General features: G+C 47.1%; 1 protein-coding gene and 2 long non-coding RNA genes across 8 annotated transcripts in view; 1 reads left to right on the top strand and 2 right to left on the bottom strand.

The window, feature by feature from the left end:
- Positions 1 to 120: 120 nt before the first annotated feature.
- LOC142361681 (uncharacterized) lies at positions 121 to 6,536 on the bottom strand. Of its 3 annotated transcripts, none has more exons than XR_012764326.1 (4): positions 6,418 to 6,536; positions 5,547 to 6,038; positions 1,446 to 5,354; positions 121 to 320 (listed from the first exon to the last, which is right to left on the bottom strand). It is a non-coding gene; the product is annotated as an uncharacterized LOC142361681 (long non-coding RNA). The 3 variants fall into 3 exon arrangements; XR_012764327.1 differs by having other exon boundaries at positions 1,446 to 1,636; positions 6,418 to 6,534; XR_012764325.1 differs by lacking the exon at positions 1,446 to 5,354 and having other exon boundaries at positions 6,418 to 6,532.
- A 1,243-nt stretch (positions 6,537 to 7,779) lies between these two features.
- LOC142361678 (uncharacterized) lies at positions 7,780 to 22,759 on the top strand. The gene is made up of 3 exons (XR_012764323.1): positions 7,780 to 8,080; positions 13,505 to 13,559; positions 22,645 to 22,759. It is a non-coding gene; the product is annotated as an uncharacterized LOC142361678 (long non-coding RNA).
- The window catches only part of ALDH18A1 (aldehyde dehydrogenase 18 family member A1), a 41,708-nt gene continuing 33,218 nt past the window's right edge, over positions 15,236 to 23,725 (bottom strand). For all 4 annotated transcript variants that reach the window (XM_075424010.1, XM_075424013.1, XM_075424011.1 and 1 more), the window contains 6 exons: positions 21,893 to 22,030; positions 21,589 to 21,784; positions 21,315 to 21,436; positions 18,745 to 18,931; positions 17,147 to 17,242; positions 15,236 to 16,123 (listed from right to left, as the gene is read on the bottom strand). In XM_075424010.1, coding sequence (XP_075280125.1) covers positions 15,942 to 16,123; positions 17,147 to 17,242; positions 18,745 to 18,931; positions 21,315 to 21,436; positions 21,589 to 21,784; positions 21,893 to 22,030 — 921 coding nt within the window. In that variant the 3' untranslated portion in view covers positions 15,236 to 15,941. The remainder of the gene's footprint in view (positions 16,124 to 17,146; positions 17,243 to 18,744; positions 18,932 to 21,314; positions 21,437 to 21,588; positions 21,785 to 21,892; positions 22,031 to 23,725) is intronic.

Below are 23,725 nucleotides of genomic sequence, written 5' to 3'. Positions count from 1 at the left end.
CCACGGCTGTAGCCCATCAGGAACAGGGAGCCGTTGCCCAAGCCCCACAGTCTGTCCCCTCCTCTCTTGGACTCTGACACAGCCCCTTGCCCTGTGCAAAGGAAGCACAAATACAGCCGGGAGGGCAAAGCGGACCGCTGGTGTTTATTCAGTCACGCACCCAGCCAGTCCTGAGAGCGGGTCTGCTCCAGGGCTCAGGGCCCCCGAAGCTCCCCCTGCCCCTTGGACACCTCGGCAGTCCTTCCCGCAGCTGCGCCTGTTGGTCCAGTGGAGAACAGTCGGTCGGTCAGCTCCTGGAGTGATGCGCTGCTGAGCAGAGGCTGCCAAAAATAAGGAGCAGGGTGCAGGACATTACAAGAGAGGAGAAAAGTGACAGCTGGCTGGACAGCAGCAGTGTAATGAGGAAGCAGGGAAAGGGACAGCGAGAGAACAGGGACAGACAGTCCCACAGAGATGGAGAAAGAAGCAGCAGGGGGAAGAGGAAGAGTGGCAGCAGGAAGAAGGAGCAGGACAGAGACCAACAAAGAAGGACAGGGAGCAGGACGGAGGTGCAGAAAAAAACTTGCAATGGGCAGCACGACAGAGAGGAAGGAAAAAAGAATAGGGGCAGGGACCAGGACCGAGAGAGAGAGGCAAAAACAAAAAAAAAAGCTACAAAGAAAAGGGAAGAGAGGGAAGAATGAAACAACAAGGACAGGGAGCTGGGACAGCGAATGATGGAGGGAAGTGGCAAGGGTGGGGGGAACAACACAAAACAAACCACATAGCTACACGCTACAGGGCAGAGAGGGGGGAATTAAGAAATAGGGACTGTGAACTGGAAAAAAGAGCTGGAGAGCAAGAAGAATAGCAATGCATACAGAAAGAAGTGGCGTGGGGGGAGGAATTCTAAAATAAGGTCATCAGGGAGCCAGAGACGGCAAGATGGAGAAAGGACAAAAGCAACAGGCTACAGAGTGGAGAGGGAACAATCAATGTACAGGGACAAAGAGCTGGCCTGAGAGAGACCAAGAAAAGTGATAGACAAAAGATCATACAGGTGACGGGGCAGAGAGGGAGGAATTAAAAAACCAGGGACAGGGAGCCGGACAGAGAGAAAGGCAGAAAAAGCAACAGGCCACAGAAACAGGCCACAAGGCAGAGAGGGAGGAATGCATAAATAGCAACAGGGGACTGGACAGAGTGTGACGGAGAATGGAAACAAGTAGCAGTGGGCTCCAGGGAAGAGTGAGGAATTAACAAACAGGGACCAGGAGCTGGACAGCGAGACATGGAGAAAAAGAAAAAAAAACAAACAGTGATGGGCTACAAGACAGACAGGGAGGAAATAAAAAACAGCGCCAGGGAGCCGGACACAGAGAGATGGAGAAAAGGGGGTGGGGGGGTGGGGGGGAAGGGACAGGCTACAGGGCTAGCCCAAGCTGGACAATGGAAATATTCCATACCATAGATGTCATGCTCAGATTATGAATGGGGACTGGACAGGGGGCCAGAATCGGCTCTTCTCATTTCCATGAGTTGGAATCCTCTCTTGGCTGGGAGGTCAAACTATTTTGGGAATTTAGCAAAATTCACAATTTCCAGGTTCAAGGTTCTGTGATCGCTGCTTGGGGACTGGCTGTGAATCGGCTGTCAGCTGGTGAGAAAAATTATATTGTATATAGTTTGGTTTGCATATTCATTATTATCATTATTATTATTGCTAGTAATAGTAGAAGTATTAGTATTATTAGTAGTATTTCTTTTGTTGTCTTATTAAACTGTCTTTTATCTCAACTCACAAGCTTTACCTTTTGTCCATTTCTCCTCCCCATTCCGCTGGGGAGGGCAGGGGGCTGAGCAAGCGGCTCTCTACTGCTTTTAGTTGCCAGCTGCCAGGTTAAACCATGACAGACAGAGAGGGAGGAATTAAAAAACCAGGAGTGGGAGCAATCTACAGAGAGATGTCCAGGAATGAAAATGTAAAGAGCAACGTGTACAGGGCAGAGCGGGAGGAATTAAAAAAAAATAAGTAAACACGGGGAGCTGGACAGAGGGACACAGAGAAACAAAAAACTGTGATGTGATACAAGACGAAGAAGGAGAAATTAAAACATCCTGGCAGGGAGCCAGACAGGGACAGATGGCGAAAGAAATGAAATCATACTGTGGCACAAGGTGGAGAAGAACGAAATTGAAAAACGGGGCCTGGGAACTGGAAAGAGAGCCAGAGAAAGAAAAAACTACCAAGGGGCTCTAGGGCAGAGAGGAAGGAATGAAAAAACAGGGGCGGGGAGTCAGAGAGAGAGAGAGAAAAATAAGAGGGGGAAAGCAACAGGCCACAGGGTCCAGAGGGAGGAATTGCAAAAGAGGGGCTTGGAGCCAGACAGGGCTCCGAGGTGGAGAGGTGGAGAAGACGACCTTCAGAAGTGACAGGCTACAGGGCAGAGAGGGAGGAATTTAAAAAATCAGGACCGTGAGCCAGACCGAGAGAGATGGAGAAACTAAAAATGGCAATGGGTAACACGGCAGAGAGGGAAGAATTACAAAACAGGGACAGGGAGCCAGAACAGAGAGACTGAGAAGGAGAAAAGTCCTGACAGCTTCTGAAGGGAGAGGGAGGAATTGAAAATTAGAGACAGGGAGTTGGACAGAGAGAGATGGAGAAAGTAAAAACTGTGGCAGACTACCAGGCAGAGGAGGAGAGTTGAAAAATGGGGACGGCGAGACAGACAGAGAGGGAGAGAGAAAGGAAAGAAGTGACAAGCAACGTGGCAGAGAGGGAGGAATGACAAAAGAAGGACAGGGAGCCAGACAAACTGAGATGGGGAAAGAAAAATGTAACGACAGGCTAGGCGACAGAGAAGGAAGACTTAGAAAAACAGGGACAGGGAGAAAGACAGAGTGAGATGGAGAAAGGAAAAAATAGTGACAGGTGACAGGACAGAAAGGAAGAAATTGAAAATGAGCGACAGGGAGCAGGACAAAGGGATGGAGGAGGAAAAAATAGCGATGGGCTGCAGATTAGAGGGAGAGAGAGAAAAAGAGCAAGAGGAGAATGACAGAAGGGTGTAGAAAGACTGGGACACGAAAAAAGGGGGGTTGGGACACACACATCGGAAAGGTAGAAAGAAAAAGACAGGGATGAGAAGGAAGACAGCGTGACAGAGCAAGACGGAGGGAGTGGGATGCAAGGATACAGAAAAGCAGAGGTACAGGGAAAAGCAAAGAATGACAAGGAGAGAAAGGTAAGTGGGGAGCAGGAGAGAGAGATAGAGAACAAAAAAGTAGTGATGGACAGAAGGACAGAAATACAGAGAATGAAAAAAGTACTTCTAGGGAGCACAATAGGGATAGAATAAGAGGGAAAAAAATCAACAGGGAGAAGGACAGGTAACAGGACTCTGAGGGAGTGAGAGGGAGGGAACAGAAAGGAAGGCAGAGGAATGAAGAGAGAAAAAAAAATGGGGACAGGAAGAATAGCAATGTAACTGAGAGGGAAAAAAGAACCAAAAACGGAACTGGACAGAGATAGGCAGCAGGAGAGAAAGATGGAGAAAGCAAAAACAGTGACAGGGACAGAGTGACAGAGAGGCAAAAGAGAAGGATGGGGACCAGGACAGTGTGGTATAAACAGAGAGCAGGACACAAGATTGCAGAGAGAGAGAGCTCCAGGAAAGCAGAAAAAATGACAGAGAGAAAAAGATTAGAGGCAGGGAGCAGTTCAGAGAGCTGGAGAAAAGAAAAATACTGCTGGGGAGCAGCACAGGGGGATGGAGAAAGACAGAGGGACAGGGAGCAGGGCAGAGAAATGGAGAAAGAAAATAAGCGATGGGGAGCAGGACAGAGGACTAGAAAGAGAAAAATAAGACAAGGGAGAAGACCGAGGAGCAGAGAGAGAAAGAAAGGTCAAAAGAAAAGATCAGAGAGGTAGAGAAATCAAGAAAAATAGGGACGAGGAGCAATAGAGAATAGGAGATGGAGCAAGAAAATGCAGGGCTGGCAAGCAGGACAGAGGGAGAGCGAGATGGGGGCAGGGGGAGGAGAGGAGGAAGAAAGGAGAGATAAAGATGGTGACAGGGCGCAGGACACAGACAAGAGAGAGAAAAAGTATAGAGAACAGGACTAAGGGACCAAGAAATAAAGAAAGGGTCAGATCTGTACAAAGAGACCAAGGGCGGGGGGGCGTGAAGCAGCAAGGGGCTAGAGAACAGACAGAGGAAGAGAAGAAAGTGCCAGGAAGCAGGACAGAGGAGGAGAGAAAGGAAAAAAAGGAGAGCCAGCTCAACAGGGACATACACCAAGAAACGACTGGACAGGCAATGGGACAGAGAAAAGATAGGAAAACCTGGGACAGGAAGCAAGACAGAGGGATGGTGAGAGGAAACAAGGGGCAGGGAGCAGGGCAGAGGTGGAGAAAGCAGCATTGGCGCAGAAGGATAAAAAGAGAAAGAAAAAAGGCGAGAAGGATGGGGAACGATAAAGAGGGGAAAGAGAAGGACAAGCCTTGTCATTGTGACACCCATCTACAAGAAGGGCCGGAAGGAGGATCCAGGGAGCTACACACCTGTCAGCCTGACCCTAGTGCTGGGGAAGATTATGCAGTGGTTCATCTTGAGTATGGAGAAGAAAAAAATACTGAGGAAGAGAAAAAGGAAGGAAAGGACAGCTAGCTGGACAGGGGGACAGAGAAATAAAGGATGGGAAAGGGAATGAGGCAGAGAGAGAAAGGATAGAAAAACCAGCAAGAGAAAGCAGGGCACAATAACAGCAAGAAAAAAGAGGGACAGGGATCTGGACAGAGATGGAGAAAAAAGCAGCAGGGACAGAGGAAAAGAGACAGGAAGAGCAACAGGGAGCAGGGCAGAGAAGGAAAGATCAGGACAGCGGCAGCATGGAGATGGAGAAGAAACACCCGAGATGGTCAACAGGACAGAAAGGAATAGCAATATGGGCAGGGAGTGGGACAAAGGGATAGAGTGAGAAACAATGGGACAGGAAGCAAGACAGAGCAACAGACCAGAATAATGACAACGAGAGAGAGAGAGAGAAAGACAGACAATGAGATGCACAGAGGGCTGGAGAAAAAAAAAGAGAGGTATTAGGAGCAGCACAAAGGGTCAGAGAGAGTAAGAGATGAACAGGAAGGAGAACAGGGACAGTGAGTTACAGAATGAAAAAAAACAGCAACAGTGAGCAAGACAGAGGGATAGAAAGAGAAGGAAGGAGAGACAAAGAGAAGGAAGACAGGGACATGGAACAGCACGTATAGGCAGGAAAAGAACACCAGGGAACAGGCCACAGAAATTGTGGGGAAAACAGAGATAGATACAGATCAGGACAAGCGGCTGGAAAAGGAAAAAAACAGCAGTGGGCTGCAGGACAGAGAAAGAGGATGAAAAAAAAAGAGGGACAGGGAGCAGGAGCAGGACACAAGAATAGACAGGAGATGTCCAGGGAAGAAAAAAAAAAAAATCATAGCAGCATGGGAAAGAGGGGTTCAGGGGAGGGGCAGAAGGGCCCAGGATGTAGAACAGGGGCGACAGGGCCCCAAGCCTGGGACTCACCACAGCTCTTGCTCTTGCCACTGCTAGGAGACTCTACCACTTCAGACGCTTCTCTCTCTTTCTCTCCTCCCTTCCTCTTCCATAAATCTGGTCGCTTGGTTGTCCTCCACCTAACAGAAAATGTGTGTCTTGCAACCCTTAGGAAACGAGGCTCCCTAGGCACGTAGCCTCGATCAGGTGCTGCACAGCCGTACCGCGCTGCTGGTGACACATACAGACCCTGCGGGGCACGCTGGCAGCCTCGCCTGCTGCGGGCTACCAAGAGGGAGCCTTCCTCACCCGCAGAGGCAGGCTCTCTCCTGCCTGCAGCGCCAAGCAGCTGCCAGCCAGGTGGCCTTCCATTTCTTCTTCTTCTTCAGCCTTCTCGGGACTCTGCAAGCTTCAGCCGCGCCACCTCCTGTCTGCAGCCACTCAGCTCACACAAGCCTGGAGCGGGCGCAGCCAACGGCATCCCCAGGGCAGGAACGGACAAACGCGGCCTCAGCACAGCCCCTGCCACATAGAAAGAAACAGCGGCGACCGCGTTAAGGGAGACTGAGGCACGCTCGAGGGCCAGCGTGCCGCCCGCACCACGGGCCTTGGGGGAGGCCGGGGGTTCCGGGACAGGCTTCAGGGGACGTGCTGGAGCTGGGGGCGGCTGCGCGGGGCGAGCGGGGCCGGGGGAGCGCTGCCGAGTTGCGGGGGGGTGCCCGCCTCCTTCCCCTCTTCCCTTCCGTCACCTCCCGCCTCTGGCCCCGGGGCTGACCGCACCCGGCTCGCCCCCAGCACACCTGCAGCCTGCCGCAGCGGGCGGCTCCAAGCTTCCCGTCCCATCACCCTCGGGCAGCCACCACGCACCCCCGCACCCGCCGGAGGGGAGCCCGCGCCTCACCGCTGGCCTCTCTGCTCCGCCACCGCCCTGGGACCAGCAGCCAGGGCGCCGCCATGCTGCTCCGGGGTACCGGGCATGCGCCATGCGCCGACGGCGCGCCGGAGGGACCAGACCCTGCGCGAAACGCCGGGCTGCAGTGTCGCCTTTCGGCCACGAGCCAGCCGCGGCGAGCGGCCGGCGGGCGGCGCTTGGCCAGGGCGGCATCGGCCCTGCAGTTCCGCGCTCTGCGCGCCCGCCGGCTCCGCGCACGCATGGCGGCCGCGGCCTTTCCCTGCCGGGAGACCGCAACGAGCGCGGTGTCATCACCCCACAGGCACCGCAACATCGCGTTGCCGTTACCGACGGACGGCTACGTGGAGCGCGGTGCGGCGCCGCGCGTGCAGTATCTCGTTTTGCTCGCCAGGGGACAGCAGCGAGCACGGGGGTGCGGAGCCGCGGCTCCCCCCGCCGCTGGGCGCGGGTCCGCAGAGCCCCCGTCTGCGACACAAAGCTCCTCGCTTTAGGAAGGGCCGAAAGATGCAGAGCTGAAAAAAAGGCCTGGATCCCTTGAGGCCAACAGAACAAATTTCTTTTAATTTTCTGCTGCGATTCCTGCTTCTGAAAATCTCCAGGCGTTTTCCAAGGCGTCTATGACCGAGCCGGCGGAGATCCACGCTATTGTCGCTGCTGCCTGCTGCGTCGCAGAGAAAGCTTCCAGGAGGTTGTCCCTCCGGTTCCCTTAAGTTTCCCGTTAGATCAACAGCTTCTGATTTACCACAAGCCAGTGTGACGTGACTTGTGAAGATGCGTGCTGTGCGTGCCAAGATGTAATCCTTGAGCATGTTCTACCCTTTTTCTACTTCCTCCTCCAGTTTACTACTTGCCTTGCTGCTGTTGGGAGAGATGTTTCCCAGGCCCCCTCCCTTCCTAATGAGCGTGGCCAATGGTGCACCAGTTGAAATAGGAATGACCTTCATTTTCTGAAGGTGATCCTGTTCTTAAGGAACTAAGAGGCAAGAGGGCTGGGGTCCGTCCCAAGCTCCTGTTGTTCCCAGTCCTGCTGAGTGGTGGCTTCATTGCTCTGGCTGCTTCTTCATCAGCTGCAGCTTGAGGGCACATGCAGAGAACACAGCCCTACCACACCTGAGGAGGGAGGAAAGGTAGGAACCATTTACCTGAGCCCATGGGATGGCATATCTCAACAGCTGCTGCTAATGAGGAGACTAAAGGTGCCTTAAACCACCTCCTCTTGTAGGTAGGTTTGGACCTGGAAACCTTACCTGCTGCTGAAGAAGTGGCAAGTAGTTCAGTGGCTGCAAAGTACACGGAGTAGATGTCGTGTCGCAAATGCAAAATCACATTTGTAATTAATGTTGCACTTGCTACAGCAGAAGCATCTTTTGATTCCTGCTGGGAACTGTTCCTGAATGCATTTTCGGGCCATCTCATCTGTGAGCCTGAGCCAGTGGCATCTACCATCAGTGGACAATAAACCTCTCATCTTTGACCTCAGAAGGAATTTGGCAGCTATCCCTGCCTGAGAGGAAGCAGATGGCAGTGTATCCTCAGTACAGTGGCACAGCACCTCGTGTGGAAAGTGGGAAGACAAGCATCAAAGCCACTTGCCCGCCACTGCTGCCATCAATAATGCCCCCAGAGAAAGAAAGCAGCAGGGGGGAGACAGGTAAGCAAAACCTCCCTGCTTTTCCCTGTCCTCCTTCCTGCTGCTTGGTCCCAGAGAGTCTGAAAATGGCGCTTCCTTGGTATTGATCACTCTGGAAATTTTAGCTCAGCACAAATCCACTTAGGCTAATGTTTAATAGGTAAGCAATTGGAAAAGCTACAGGACTGATGGCAATGTCAATACTGAGCTGGACTCACCAGCTTTAAAGGCAGGCATATGAACTGGGTTGTCTGAAACTGATGAGAGCAAAAGAAAAAGCGTACTGTCAGAAAAGTGCACGAAGCAAAAGTCATCTGATTTTTCACAGAATCACAGAATAGTAGGGGTTGGAAGGGACCTCTGTGGGTCATCTAGTCCAACCCCCCTGCCGAAGCAGGGTCACCTACAGTAGGCTGCACAGGATCTTGTCCAGGCGGGTCTTGAATATCTCCAGAGAAGGAGACTCCACAACCTCCCTGGGCAGCCTGTTCCAGTGCTCCGTCACCCTCAGAGGGAAGAAGTTCTTCCTCATGTTCAGACGGAACTTCCTGTGCCTCAGTTTGTGCCCATTGCCCCTTGTCCTGTCACTGGGCACCATTGAAAAGAGCTTGGCCCCATCCTCCTGATACCCACCCTTCAGATATTTGTAGGCATTTATAAGGTCCCCTCGCAGCCTTCTCTTCTTCAGGCTGAACAAGCCCAGTTCCCTCAACCTCTCCTCGTAGGGGAGATGCTCCAGTCCCCTCACCATCCTTGTAGCCCTCCGCTGGACTCCCTCCAGTAGCTCTTCATCTTTCTTGATCTGGGGAGTCCAGAACTGGACACAGTACTCTTGTTGGCTACGCCCACTCAGGCTGTATCTCACAAGCTGATGAAGCACTCACATATGTGCTACTGCCTTTAAGTATAGCATCAGGCAGGGCGCTACTGTTAGAACCTACTCCTTTGGTTTGTGACGACTGGAAACTAATATGCATACTAGTAATGAGGAATACACTCAACAGCTCAGGGATCTGATTCTCTGAGATACTGCCTGGACCACCAGTCACTCTAGAAAAAGCAAGCAGTATCTCAGAGAAAGTCAAGAAGTGACTCCGGTGATGCAAGATCAGTTATCTTCACTAAAGTGATTCTAGCCAACAAAAAGTGCAATGTTGGGAAATGCATGTCATCTCTTTTTTTTTTAATGCTGAAAGAACCAAGAAATCTCTCCATGCTTTAGGTAGCACTGGATGCTCAAAATACAAACTGTGTGAACCCACAGTGAAACAGTTGCCATGTAGGCTGAAGCACGCCTTGTAGCTTTCAGTGTGACTGAAGAAGGATGAATAAGACACAGCCAAGGTCAGCAGGAATCAGCTACAAATGGAAGATATAGGCTTTTAATGCAATCAGGAAAAACACAGCATGAGTCCAAGTGGGCTCAGCTGAGCAGCGGTGGAGTGTACAAGTGTGGCTGGCGAAGGACAGCTGGGAATGGGCTCTGGAATCCTCCCACAGCGACTCGCCTGGCAACCTATTGCGGTAACATGGAAGGCCAGGGCAGCCCACTCAGCTGTGTTGTGTGTTTTATGGTGTTGGCAGCCCTGACATCCTAGGTCCTTGGACCTGGCCAGTCAGTTCACTAGGATGATGTGTGTGTCTGTGTGCGTGTGTGTGTTTTCCCCTGAATTCTGCACATTTCTTCCTTCTATTTCAGAGAGCTATTGCCAATAAAACTAAATTGAACAGGGCTTTTATCTGACTAGTTGTTCCTTTCGGTACCAAAATCAGAGAACTCCTTCCTGCTCACATACAGAAATTAAACAGGAAAAGTGTGCAGTGCGCATGCTTGCATTGAGAACCATCTGTTGGGTTCTCCAGCCATCAGCTGATGGCAAGGGATCATTCCTTGTATTGTCCTCCATCACTGAGACTGGCAGTTGCATTGCATTAGACAAATAACGAAGTATCTGAAAACACGTCCAGCTGCTAAGGCAAGGCTTATTGTCAGGAGGCAGACAAATATACCAGAGAAAGTAAACAAGAAAAAGAAGGGAAGTAAAACAAATGAGAGAACAGACGTGAGGCTCAAAGTCTGGGGTGGACATCCGGCAAGTGAAAGGGACTCATGACATAGATAGAGGAGAGGTAGCAGCGATAAAATTGGGCAGTTCAAGCGGCACTGTGCTGAGGATCACACGAGCTGTTTCCATGGAGGCTTGCACTCAAGAAGGCGAAGTTCAAAGCCAAGGATGCTTCAGTGGTTTTCATGGTTCACTTCCATGTCATTTGATTGAAAAGGTTCTAAATTTGATAACTTCTAATGTTCAAAGAGATTCAGATGTTTTTAAAATCCGTTCAGCTCATCCCTGCTTGAGATAAACATTAATAGGTCAATTGCTGATTTTAATAAAATTGAACTTAAAAACAGCTATTCAGAACCACAGAAAGGTGTTTTAGGAGGGGGTGTCTCACTAAAGAGCTAAGTGAGGATGTTCATTTTTTAAAATGCTTAATCAAGTCAGGGAAGAGATGTATGAATGTTGGCACTCTGCAGTCCTAGAGCTGAGTAAAGCATAAAAGGAGGTAAATATGAGACAGAGAATGAATCAGAGTCACAGAATATCTCAGGCTGGAAAGGACCCATAAGGATCATTGAGTCCAACTCCCTGCTCCTCGCAGGACTACCTAAAACTAAACCCTAGACTAACAGCATCATCCAGATGCTCCTTGAACTCTGACAGGCTGGGTGCTGTGACCACCCTCTCAATGAAGAACCTGTTCCTAATGTCCAGTCTGAACTTCCCCTGACACAGCTTCATTCCATTTCCCCGTGTCCTGTCACTGGTTACAAGAGGGGAGATCAGCACTTCCCCCTCCACTGCCCCTCTTGAGGAAGTTGCAGACTGCAATAAGGTTACCCCTCAGCCTTCTCTTCTCCAAGCTGAACAAGCCAGGTGACCCTCGGCCATTCCTCGTACGTCTTGCCCTCGAGACCTTTCACTGTCTGGGTCACTCTTCTCTGGACACACTCAAACAGTTCAATGTCCTTCTTCTGTTGAGGCACGCAAAACTGCACACAGTACTTGAGGTGGGGCTGCATCAATGCAGCGTGGAGTGGGACAATTACCTGCTTGACGCATCCCAGGATACGGCTGGCCTTTTTTGCTGCCAGGGCACACTGCTGACTCATACTCAACTTGCCATAAACCCAGACCCCCAGACCTCTTTCCACAGGGCTGCTCTCCAGTCTCTCATCCCCCAGTTTGTATGTATAACCAAGATTATCCCATCCCAAATGGAAAACCCAGCACTTGCTCTTGTTAAATTTCATACGGTTGACGATTGCCCAGCTCTCATCTATCCAGATCTCTCTGTAAAGCCTCTCCGTTCTTGAGGGAGTCCTAGTTTAGTATCATTACTAAATGATACTAACTGCTAATAACTAAACCGCTCCTCTTAGTTTAGTATCATTAGCAAGCTTAGTTAATGTACATTTGGTTCCTGTGTCCAGGTCATTTATTAAAGAGCACTGGCCCTAAAACTGAGCCCTGGGGAACCCCACTGATGACTGGCAGCCAGCCTGATGTAACTCCATTTACTATAACTCTATCTCATCAAGCCATTTGTTGTCAGGCCTTTCTTACTGAGATCTCTCTCTCCCACCTCACCAGCCTCCCAGCTGCCCTAGTGCAGAACAGGAGTGGAAGAGAGAAAGAGAGGGATCGAGAGGCAAACAGAAGAGTGCAGACAGAGAGGGACAAGGAGCCAGACAGAGAGAGGCGGAGTCAAGGAGACAGATGGAGGTAGACAAACAGATAGATAAGGAAAAAGAGGGATGGCTAGGTGGACAGAGGCATGGGAAGAGAAAGAGAGGGACCACGGACTGGACACAGAGATGAGGAGCTGGGTAGGAGGGGAAAGAGAAGGATGGAGGGCCAAACAGAGGGATTGGAGCAGAAGAAAGCAAAAGAGTGATGTAGAAGTGGACAAAGGGATGAAGAGAGGAAAAGAGGGAAAGGTCACCGAACAAATCAATAGGGTACCAGACAGAATGACAGGAAGAGACAGAAGGATGGAGAACCTGACAGAGGGACAGACAGAACAACAGGGATTGGGATCAGCAGAGATGGCTAGAAAGACAAAAAGATAAACAGGCAGCAAGAGAAAGAGGTAGATGGATAGTGAGACAGAGGGACAGGGAACCGAAGAGAGGGATGAAAAGGGGATCAGGGAGCCAGACAGAAGGAAAGGGAGTGGAAGAGAGGGATGTAGATGCGGACAGAGGGATGGACAAAGGAAAAACAGGAATGGGGACCCAAAGAGATGAACAGCGTTTTGTAGATGCAGAGGGATGGGGAACCCGAGAGAGGGCTGGAGAACAAAGACAAGAAGTTAAGATGAGATTGAGAGGATCAGAGGGACTGAGAGGATCAGAGGGACAGGTAAACAGATTTGTGGAGAGAAAGAGGGATGGAGAGCCATAGAGAAGAATACATAGAGTGGAAACAAGGGTCAGGTAGCCAGACAGAGGTACAGGGAGCAAGGCAGACAGGATAGCAAGGCAGAGAGAGATGGAGAGGTGGACAGAGGGATGCAAAAGCAAAGAGAGCAATGAAGAGGTGGACAGAGGTTGGAGGGCCAAAGGGAGGGGGAATAAAGTGGCAGATGGAGAGCCTGATCAAGCGATGGAGAGAAAAACAGAAAGATGTGGAGCTGTACAGAGAGATGGAGAGAAAAAGAGAAGGTTGGAAAGCTGGAAAGAGACAGAAAGCAGAAGAGAGTAATGTATAGTCCCAGATAGAAGGATGAAGAGGAGAGGAGAGGAAAAGGGAGATTAAGAGTCAGGCAGATAGGAAGGACACACAAGCAGCAGGATGGAAGGGGGGGTGAAGAGGGACTGGAAGGGGGTAAAGAGGGACTTGAGTAGGAAGAGGTGGAGGGATAGGCAGAAGGATGCAGGAGGTATGGAGAGAAGAAGGGAGGGATGAAGAACAGTGCAACAGAGAGATGGAAAGAGGGACAGGCAGAAAGGCAGGCAGCACTGGGGGGGAGGGGGGGACACACAGAGCAAGGCAGGGAGGGACTAGATCAGGGAACAGGGGGACACAGACCAAAGGGCCTGGGACTCACTGTGTATTCTGTTCTCAGCACTACCCAGAGAATTTTACATTTCAGATGTTTATCACTTCCTCTTTTGTAGCTCCGGTCACTTAACTGACATCCACTTAAGAAAATAACTTGGTGTCTTACAGCTCTTTACAAGACTTCATTGATGCATACAATCATGTGCACACAAATGTATGTATATGTCATACTTTCTGTTATACGTGAAGCTTGAATTAGATGTTCATGATCTAGTATCCTGATAACTATTAATAGTGATCCTTCCCCACTAGGATAAAGGCGGTTTCTCTTGTTTGGACACAGAAATAACTTGATCCGCTTAATTTTATTCTTCAGCTGGCTTACCTTCTTCCGAGTTCTTCAACTTCAGCTATGCCATTTACCCTAAAAAGTAAGTATTACATATAGTTCATATGCATATATGATAAAACAAAACAGAACCAACCAAAGCAAAGCTAAGCCAAATACATTCAATGGTACCTGCAGGGAAGGAATGGATGACTTAATCCTCAGTGCTGCCCCTGGGAGACAAAAACAACAAGCATTTTTAACATAAGTTACTTTAGTCCATGCTGAAATTCCTCCTGCTGTAGAAAGTTTCTGGTGAGATTGCTGTTTCCCCTAATTGATTCTAATGACTTGGTATATGAGAATAAAGTGTATTCAAGAGCTAGCTTGCTGCTGTTAGGACAGCATTTGGGGTTTTTCTGAGGCAACAGGATGGACTTTGGTGAAGGTTCTGGAGTTGGCAAAAAAGTTGGGGCAGAGGATGGAGTATTTTAGCATTGAGGCTAAAATAGGTGGGAAGATCACTGGGGGCTTTGTACAGGACTTATGGGTGGTTTCAGAACTTTTAGGGGCTGTTTGGGTGGATGGGGGGAGGAGGGGGGAGAAGTGTGCAAGATGGAAAGAGGGGGTTGCCTCAGGGGTGAGGGTCCCACCCCAGAGGGATGCTGAGTGCGTATGGGTCCTGTGGGTGGCTGCGTGTGTGCCCAGAGAGACAGCAGAGGATGTGAGGCTCAGTGCTACAGGCAGGCTTGTGCGGGGCGAGCAGGGCTGGGGAAGGCTCAGGAGAAGTGTTAATTCTTAGGGAGGCATCTGTGGTTTGTGCTGGTGGGCGGGGAGGCTTCTAAGTACCCTGAGTGGGGTAAGCGGATCTGTTTTTCTCCATCTTCCTCCTTCCCCAGTAACAGCTCTTGGGAAACTCTCAGGGTTTATCATGCCCGATTCAAAATATCCTTACATCTGTTCAGTCGGTTTTCAACTTCCTTGCAACTCGCCAGCAATCTTGGGCAGGCACACCCCGGCAGCACCATCCTCCGAGCTGCCGCACCACTGCCCTGCTCCAGGCCCTGACCACTGCTCCCGGCTGTTGGTGTCCCTGGGCCCAAGCACATGCACCAGCAGCTGCTGCAATGACAGCAAGCCCCCCTCATCACGCTCCCGGCAGGGTCTGCGTCACAGGCCCTGGTGCTGGGCTGAGCTCCCTTGCCCCATCGCACTGCATCCAGTGACCAGGAGACACCTGCAGCTACTGGAGTGTCTCGCTACCTCACCAGCGTTCGCAGGCCCTCAGAATCTGTGGGGAGGTGAAATGTGGCCTGTGCCCTGCCATGCTCTCCCTGTACATCCTGCACGCACGGACCAGCAGAGAGGGGTGTGCTAGAATGGACTCCTGAGCGTCGCGCATGTGCTAGCCACCAACGGCGCAGGAGAAGGAGCTGAAGTAATGGCTGTGAGAAGCAGGCAGAAAGGGAGACAGTGCCCTCGCAGCATGGTACCACATCGGTACTGCCCCAGCGCCTGAGAGCTGGAGCCGGCCACACACGCCGTTGAACCGTGGTGCGTCAGAGAGCAGGGTGTACTGCAGCGCTGTCATGTGAGTAACATAGAGCTGTGCTGAGAATGGCTGCGGGGAGCGCCAAGCCGCCAGCTGTGCCCGGTAGCGATCAAGGAAGAGCTGCACTGAGCACCTCACTGCAGGGCATATGTGTGAGCCCACTCACCCTAGTGCATGAAGAAATGCTTTTCTGCAGAATTTTGTTCAGAAAAAGCCAAGTCGAAGTAGGAGTGCTGTTGGAGGAGGGGTTGTAGAAGGTTAAGTTTTATATAAAACCAAAGAAAGATAAACCTTTGGTACAAGTAACAAAATTCACACAGTAGACAGTTGTGTTATTTACCTACAATAGCCAACAATATAAAGAAATGAGATATAAAAGGTTTCTTGGTCAAAAGCTTACTATGCATTTGGAACATCTCTCCCCTTATCACAAGAGTGATCAAATACAAAGAAAGTAAGTGTAAAGCTTTCTGGCTTTCAAGAGCTGTCATGATCACAAGACTGAAGAAAAAAAAAAAAACAACTATCAAGTTTGCTCTCCAGAACAGATATTTGAATAAAACAAAGACTTACAAACAAACAAACAAAATGCTTCACCACCAAGCATATTTGCTATAGGGAGCACTGGGATAAAAAAAGAATGCAGCAGATATTTAAATCTTTCCTTGTGTTACACCTGTATGTTTTGAAGACGTCTGTCTTTGGGAAAAGGGAGGTCAGTTTGCAGGTACTATTTAAGGAAATAGAGTCAGCAAAAAAAAAAAAAAAAAAATCTCAGAGATGCGATCATTTTGTATTCATTGTACTGCACAGTGACTGAGATCAATGTTCCTGAAGATGAAAAACAAACTCCCTCTCCAAAGAGCACCCTGAAGCCTGAACATATTCAGGAAATATTTATACCCCTGGGGTTTCCTCCTCAGCCTGATGTTCTTAGTTGGTATTTCTCTGAGGAAGAGGGAGGCTCTCATGAAGATACTTCATGCTCCCATGCTCTGAGAAGTCAGAAACAACATGATTGTCCCCCCTCAGCAACCACTTCGTAGTTAAGAGTCCTTCAATTCCCACTGGTCCACGTGCATGGATACGAGAAGTACTAATTCCCACCTCAGCACCTGCAGGAAACACACAAGACAAGTCCTCAGAAGATGTTCACTTCATACTAAGCAGTTTTGCACATTCACGTAAAAACAACTGTCTGCCTTTCAGTGACCTGCCTTTCTCTGCTCCTCGCCGAATACCAGAAGTTATGTTTACGTGATTTAAAAGTTAGAGGAGCTTAACTATTACATTATAAATGGTAATGTTTATACTTCTGGCTGCTACAGAGTTACTTTTAGAGAGAAAGATGCAACAAAAAGGTGTATCTCATATATGGATCTTAGACTTGTTTCGTAAGGGTGTAATCCTTAAAAAAAACCCAAAAAAACACAGAGCTAAATTAGTCAAGATTGTGATCTTTTCTCCTCAATATGATAAAAAAGGACATATTACAAGACCCTAACTAGAATTTTTTAATCATGTGGAACACTGAGTGTTCTAGATGGCACAGTAACAGCCTGCTATGGAGATTTCAGAGTTTCTACCTCAGGAAATGTTTCCCTTATCTTATGCAATTCACAGTAGGTGCCCCTGTTTATTTAAGCAACTAATACTAGGTTTGGCTCCTGCCTTTAACTCCTCAACACTGCAGGACTGGCACACTGGACAACAGCTCAGTCTGCCCAGCAGGAACAAAGAATGGCATTCTTTACAGCACGATCAGAAATACAAACAAAAACTGTTCACCAGTTTCAGATCCTGCGTTGCATTGCTCTGTCATTACATGAGTGCAACATAGTTCATTCTGATTGAATAGAGCTTCAAAGGATCCAAAACATCTTTGCTCCCTACTGCTAAATTAATCTACATAGTCTGTACAGCAGCATTAGCTAGTTCCAGCATGAAAGATTAAGCTATATGCTGTTCCGCATGGATGAAATGTCTAGGCTTCAACTTTTCCTACAGTACCTTTCCTGAAAACCTTGTATTAGACAATAATGGCAGAGACTAATCCTATCTTCCAGGATTCAGACTGCCACACTTCTCACACAACAGCAAATCCTGCAGTCACATTCCTGCAGTATTTTCTCTCTTACCAAGTCCAAATCTGTAGCCGTCAGCGAATCGAGTACTGGCATTCCAGAAAACACAAGCGCTGTCCACATGCTGGAGGAAGAACTCTGCCGTTTTCTCTGGGAAAGAGGCAGAAAGAAAAATAAAATCCAGTACATACAGAATGATCATGCACTCCAATAAATACAACATAATACAGTGAACACGTATAACAACACAGCTTTCACATGCAACCTTATCAGACAGTATTTAAACAATCTGTGCTAAGACATGTTCATTTATAACTTCTTCCCAGTAAGCTTATCAAATAGACGCAGCTGCAAATGTTACAAGAAGCTTGCAAAGATTAGAAGAAAGCAAAAAAAGGTCTAATTCGAAATACATCCAGTCTAGAACCTGCAAACAGGGATAGTTGTGTGACTGAGGAGAAAGGACAGCTTCCCCAGACAACACTGCGCAGTCAAACTGAGACAAACTACAGAGTCAGCTCTCCATTAATCTCAAACATGGAATTGTTCCAGATAATGAAAAATTGCTACTGCAGGTAATATTTGGGAAATGCAATGCAGAAATACCACATGAAATCAGCTAAATAACCCAGTTTAACACAGAATGAGACCTGAGCAAGCTCAAGTAGAGTTATGCAAGTCTTAATGCTCTGGAAGACTCCATTCTCCATACGACTGTGAGCTGCAGGTCAGTCGCCCTTAGCGACAAGATGAACATTAAAGATCAGCTCCATTTCCAGTACACTCCCTAGCAAGTGACCGGTGCACCAGATCCCAATATCCAATGCATGCCTTTTAGTGACAGTCATTTAGGCTCGGCAGGAAGTACAGAAACAGAAGTTTGCTCGACTCATACACTGATCAGCCGCAGATCAACATGACTTTACTGCAGCTGACCCTCAGGAGTTCCAGGCTTGGTCTGAGAGTCAGTCTTTGGCTGGGCACAGCTTTAGCTAGGTTTTGAACTGGCACAGCGTTCAAACTGCATGCAAGACAGGTGCTAGGGATGGGAGCAACAGAGTTGCACAAAGAAGCACAAGCTACAACAAAGAGGCAAGAAACTGCAAATTGAGATAAATGCAGCTTTTATACTAGGTAGGGATGCAGAAGTAGAAGGTAAAGGACTGGGAGCAGTAGGGGTAAAACATTTGTGGACCTTTTCTGCAAGATATAAAAATGACAAGGAAAAACAAAGTGGATAAAGTCTGATCTTCCCTAAAATCCCTATTCCCTCCAGTGAGCTACTATAGAAGCTCATCTCATCAGCCTTCAGAGGCCTAAGGACATCTCCAGCATTTGGGAGATGTTCCTGCAAAACCCTCTGATGGCGGCAAGTCTGCAGGAACACAAAACAATTTGCCTGGCAAGAGGATGTGCCGACTTGCCATTTGCCAAATCCTCAGGCACATTCTTTAACATCCTGGAACAAGAAAACACAACATGTTTTCTCAGAGCTAAACAGGACTGCAGGTGCTTTTCGCTCATAGGCCTCCAGCTGGTTGTGCCTACCACAATCCCAAGAGAAGAACAACTACTGCAGTGTAAGTAGACTGATATCAAGAATTGTCAGTCAAACTAAAACAGTAGCTTAAGTAAACAGACTGATCACTAACCATTCTCTGTGATGATAACATCCGTGTGAGAACTTCCGTACTTGTGGATATGTTCAATAGCCTCTTGGACACTGTCCACCACCTCAATGCAGCACTCCAGGTCCCCATATTCTGTGCGGAGAGATTTCACTTCCGAAGGACTGAATGTCAAGTAAGATGCAAACTTTGGGCCAGCGTGAATCTTCACCTGCAATACCAGAAACTTTTTGTGCTGCTGACCATACCAATGCCTTCCAAGTGAAAGTGTGGCTTCTTGTACTCTGTGTGGGATGGAGTTCGCTTTCTTCACAGCAGTCCCTACGGTGCTTTGTTTTGGACTTGGGACTAAAACAGCATTGAAAAAACGCAATGGTTTGGCTGTTGCTGAACAGAGCCTTGTACAGCATCAAGGCTTTCTCTTCCCCTTACTCTGTCTCCCTAGCAAGAAGGTTGGGAATGTGCAGGAAGCTGCAAGGAGACACAACCACAGTATCTGACCCAAACTGACCAAACAGATATTACACGCCATATAATGTTGTGAGCAGCAGCAGCAATACAAACTGAGGGGAGGGGGATTCTGAAGAAGGTAGGCGTTGCCCAGAGACTGGCTGGGTGTTGGTCTACTTGTGGCAGATAATGAGTAATTAGCTTTGCCTCACGTGTGTGGGGTTCTGGGGGTTGGGTTTTTTGTTTGGTGGTCGTTGGGGTTTTTTTCTACTCTTCTTCCTCTTTCCTTCGCTTATCAAACTATCTTTCTTTCAACCCACGAGGTTACTTGCTTTTGCTCCTCTTTTTCTCTCCCTCTCGTCCCACTAGGTACAGAGGAGAGTGAGTGAGCGGCTGGATAGTGCTTAGCTGCTGACTGGGGTTAACCCACAACATTTGTGAATCAAACGTTCACTGCGTGAAGTGTAAGAAAAATAATCTTACACTTTGGGAAATTTAGCAGACTGGTGATCTAGCGAGAAGGTACAACAGCTGATATGCTAGGTTGGCTACCTATCATGACATGCTGTAATGACATGACCCTAATTCAGGACTCATTTCAAATTATTTAAAGCAAGCACATCACTTAGAGAGAAAGTCATCAGGAAGGAAGACAGTACATTAGTACTGAGAAAACAGCTAAAATATTGCAGCCAGCCCTTGTTTTAAGAAAGCAATTGCAGTGCAGAGAATAACTACAGGAATGCTTCCAAGTTTGCACCCACAAGACTTAAGATCCTGAATGGCTTTCACCCTTTTGTTTTGTAAACTGATACACCGCCCCCCCCACCCCCACCCCGCCATGTGTTTCAGACACAATGGAGTTACTGGGTACAAAACAAGAAAACTCATGCCAATATTTTTCATTTTTTATAAAGAAGATCTAACGAATTATGAACCTCTGAGTTTAATCACAGCAGCTGAGACACCTAAACAATGAGAGATAATTTAGAACTGATACAGCAGAGAAATCCCCATGCAAATGAAACACAGGAAATTTTGACAAGACAAACATAAATGGGAAATAAGGTACAAATGTGCATAATTTGAAATCTGAAGGCTTTTAAGAAGGTGTCTGTCAAACTGCATTTTCTTTTGCAACTATAAATTACTTTAATTGCATAATCCTGCCTACTGTTTGCATGTTTCTTGTTGTCAGGTCAGATTATACAGAGGTAACATCCTCCTCACTGTATGAGGAGCTAGGTGGGTGATGGTGGAAATGCACTAGTCCTCGCATTCCTCTCATCCAAAAACCAGGCATCTATCCTTCACTCCACCCTTCCCAAGAACCAACCAAACAAGACATGAAAAAAAGTCCATTAAGTGAGGACTTGCTCCTGACTGCTTATCAGCTGCTTCTACTATGACCCTTTCAACATCATGAAAACATATGGCCTGTTTTACCTGCATTAATCACTGCCTGTACACTCTAATTGCCAATTACATAACGCTATGTGAAAATCCTCAATTTACATGCAATTCACACTACTTCATGGATATATCTCTCCCGATGCCTCTGCCACCTTTACTGACAAAACCTTACCCATGTCAATACAACTAATTAGTATACTGGCTGCTCACTATTCCTTTGACATACTAGGAAGGAAAATGGGTGGGGATAAAGGGCATGCAAGATAAAAGGTTTAAAAAAAATGTGGACGAAGCAGAATCAGAAAGGAGAAAAACAGAAAGGGAATTCACTTGGCTAAGAAGCTCAATGAATACATTAGAGAAGAGGCTTTGTGTCTGGGAGATTCACAGCAATTAAGTCAGAATTAAGAAGGGTAGAGAAAGGGTTGCGTATATGCACTTCTAAGGCAGAAGATTATTTTTGCTATATAAAAGGAAATATTCGTATCCAAATAATGGCACGCAGCTGTCCTGAAGAAGCTGCTTTCAGATCATTCCTATAGAAAAACCTGGGGTTGTGTGGAGAAGCAAAGAAAGCTCTCCATAAGTTCACTTATGTGTATAAAGAGGCATATGGATAACTTAAGTGTTATGCCAGCACAAAACTAAACAGGGCTACACCAGCCAGACCAAATGCTTCTAAAGTGTTACAAAAAAACCCACAAAACAAAACACAAGTATGAGTGACTAACCTGTTCTACTCTCAACATGTCTATGATCTGATCAAACAACGGGGTTCTCAGCAAGTCTCGATGAATTAAGAGAGTTTCCAGAGCATTACAGGCAGCAGGATATTCACACTTTGAGTCTCTGACTGAGGTTTAAGAGTAGATAATTGGTTACATAACATTTACGACAAAGATTCTGAACAGCACATAAATTATCAATTACCATAACCACACCACATAATCCAAATATGAAGTTCAATTACACTCATGAGACTCCAGTCATTCCCTCCCAGCTTACTTATTCGCGTGACCTTCTCAACGCTGGCATCTGTGTCCACATACACATGACAGATCCCTTCACTGTGTCCCATCACTGGGATTCCCTTAGCAGCTTTCTGGATATTCCGGACTAGTTGTGATGAACCACGTGGAATGATTAGATCTATCAGCTTATCCAAACGGCAGAGATCTTCTACTTCCTCTCTTGTGTTCACCTGTGGTAGTTGCAATACAAACAGTCTATGGTTGGAACTCTCAAGTTCTGCCCATACATTTTACACATACCATAGCAAAATATTGTTGATTTCATTCTAGGCACTTACTAGTTGCACTGCATCTTTGACTCCGTGAATGGAGAGTGCTTCTTGTGTCAGATGATGAAGGATTTGATTGCTATGTGCTGCCTCTTTCCCTCCTTTAAGTAATAAGCCGTTTCCACTGGCTATGGCCAAAGCAGACACCTGTCAGAAGAGAATTTATTTTTAAAACAAACAAACAAACAAAACCTCATACACATAAAAAAGAGGAAAGTAATCTGTCTCTTCTGTCGGAATGACACCCACAAAACAGATTAAGAGCAGGATTTTTAATCCTGTTGATTTACTTGAGTTAATCTACAGTTTTCATTTTATGGCACCAAAAAATCATTACAAGTAACAGCACATTTAACTGCAGAAATGAAATACGTCAGTGTTTCAGGAACAAACTTGAGTTTTCAGGGTACTATTGCCAAGCGGAGACTGCAGCGGACAACTCAGAGGAAACCCTGGACAAAGGCTGTGGTATGAACTGAGTAGCTGTGTGGGCAATCACCCCAGGGAGAATAATTTTAGGTTCAAGAACTCTTGTCCCTAACCATTCTGGTAGAAAGTGGCTAATTAGCTCTTTGTGTGAGCAGGAAGAACATTTTCATCGTGCTGTCTAAAACAGAAGCATAAACAGACAACACTTGCCCTAAGCGTGGGGGAAAAAACCCCAAATCTTCTAGACAATAGGCCCAGCATCACCTGTATCACTTTACTTTCATGTTTATAACCAGAAGGAAGCAACTTCTATTGTTGTCTTTCTGTTTAAGGTGCCAGAACACCACTAGACCATACTTCAAAAAAGTGCTCCGAAGAAGCCACTGCATTTTGGAAGTTAGATGAAAAATTACTTCTGCTGTTGAAAACATACACCCAATTCATTCAGTTTCCAGACACTAGTTCTTATTGATGTTTTCCCCACTAAACCGAAAACCTCTTTAATAGAGGGGTGGTAGTAGGTTTATTTATTGTTCATTTCAGTTTTTTGTTCTGTTCTACCTAGGAGTATGTCAGATGTAATAAAGCTCTCTTCCCAGACTTGTTTTACTTTTGTATCCCTTTTTGTCTTCCACACCCCAATCTCACTCACAATGGCCTCACAATTTTTCCATCTATTTGAAAAAAAAAAAAATAGCATACACTCCTTCAGAAAACAAAATCACCTCCGCTCCATAGCCTTTTACAATGAACAAGTTCAGCATTTGAAGTTATTCTACTGTATTACTATCTTCTGGGAAAGATCGTATGTATCATTATCATCATCTGTACATATCATCACCAAACCTGCAACTCATTAGTATATCAATTGTGTGTTGTTGAGATGTGGATGCTAGAATTAGTCAGGCTCACACCTAACAAGCAGTTTGCTTAGTGGCACACTTTAGATGCTGATTCATACAGAATAATGTTAAGCCCAGATACATCTCCTCAGATCACCTCCTTTCCCCTTCTAATGTCAAGTGGATAACACAATCACAATGTTTGATATTCTACCTCATCCTGCTGTCAGCAATTTTAAAAGAATACTGAAAAATAAGAAATACTTCACAAAAATACACCAAGTATAACAGTCTAGGAACCCTGCCTTACATACATAGTGTGCGTCTTTCTGACTTACAAAACTCGACAACAAAAAGCAGTCTGATTGTATTTTGAAAGTATCTTATAAGTATCTGCCTCTCAAAAGGTCGGTATCACTAGGGAAAGCTAAACAAATAAGCTCTTTTAAATAAAGAATTCTGCTCTACAGGCACAGGATTAGAAGAAAGGTTATGAACTGATGTGAAAAAATGAAAAGAAAAAAAAAAGAATTAAGACACAAAAAGAAAAAATCTTGTGATTAAACGGAGA

The sequence above is a fragment of the Opisthocomus hoazin genome, chromosome 6, assembly GCF_030867145.1.
Source record: "Opisthocomus hoazin isolate bOpiHoa1 chromosome 6, bOpiHoa1.hap1, whole genome shotgun sequence".
In the NCBI taxonomy this organism is placed as follows: domain Eukaryota; kingdom Metazoa; phylum Chordata; class Aves; order Opisthocomiformes; family Opisthocomidae; genus Opisthocomus; species Opisthocomus hoazin.
The sequence above is the reverse complement of the archived record's forward strand: the minus strand, read 5'-3'. Positions and strand labels throughout refer to the sequence as shown.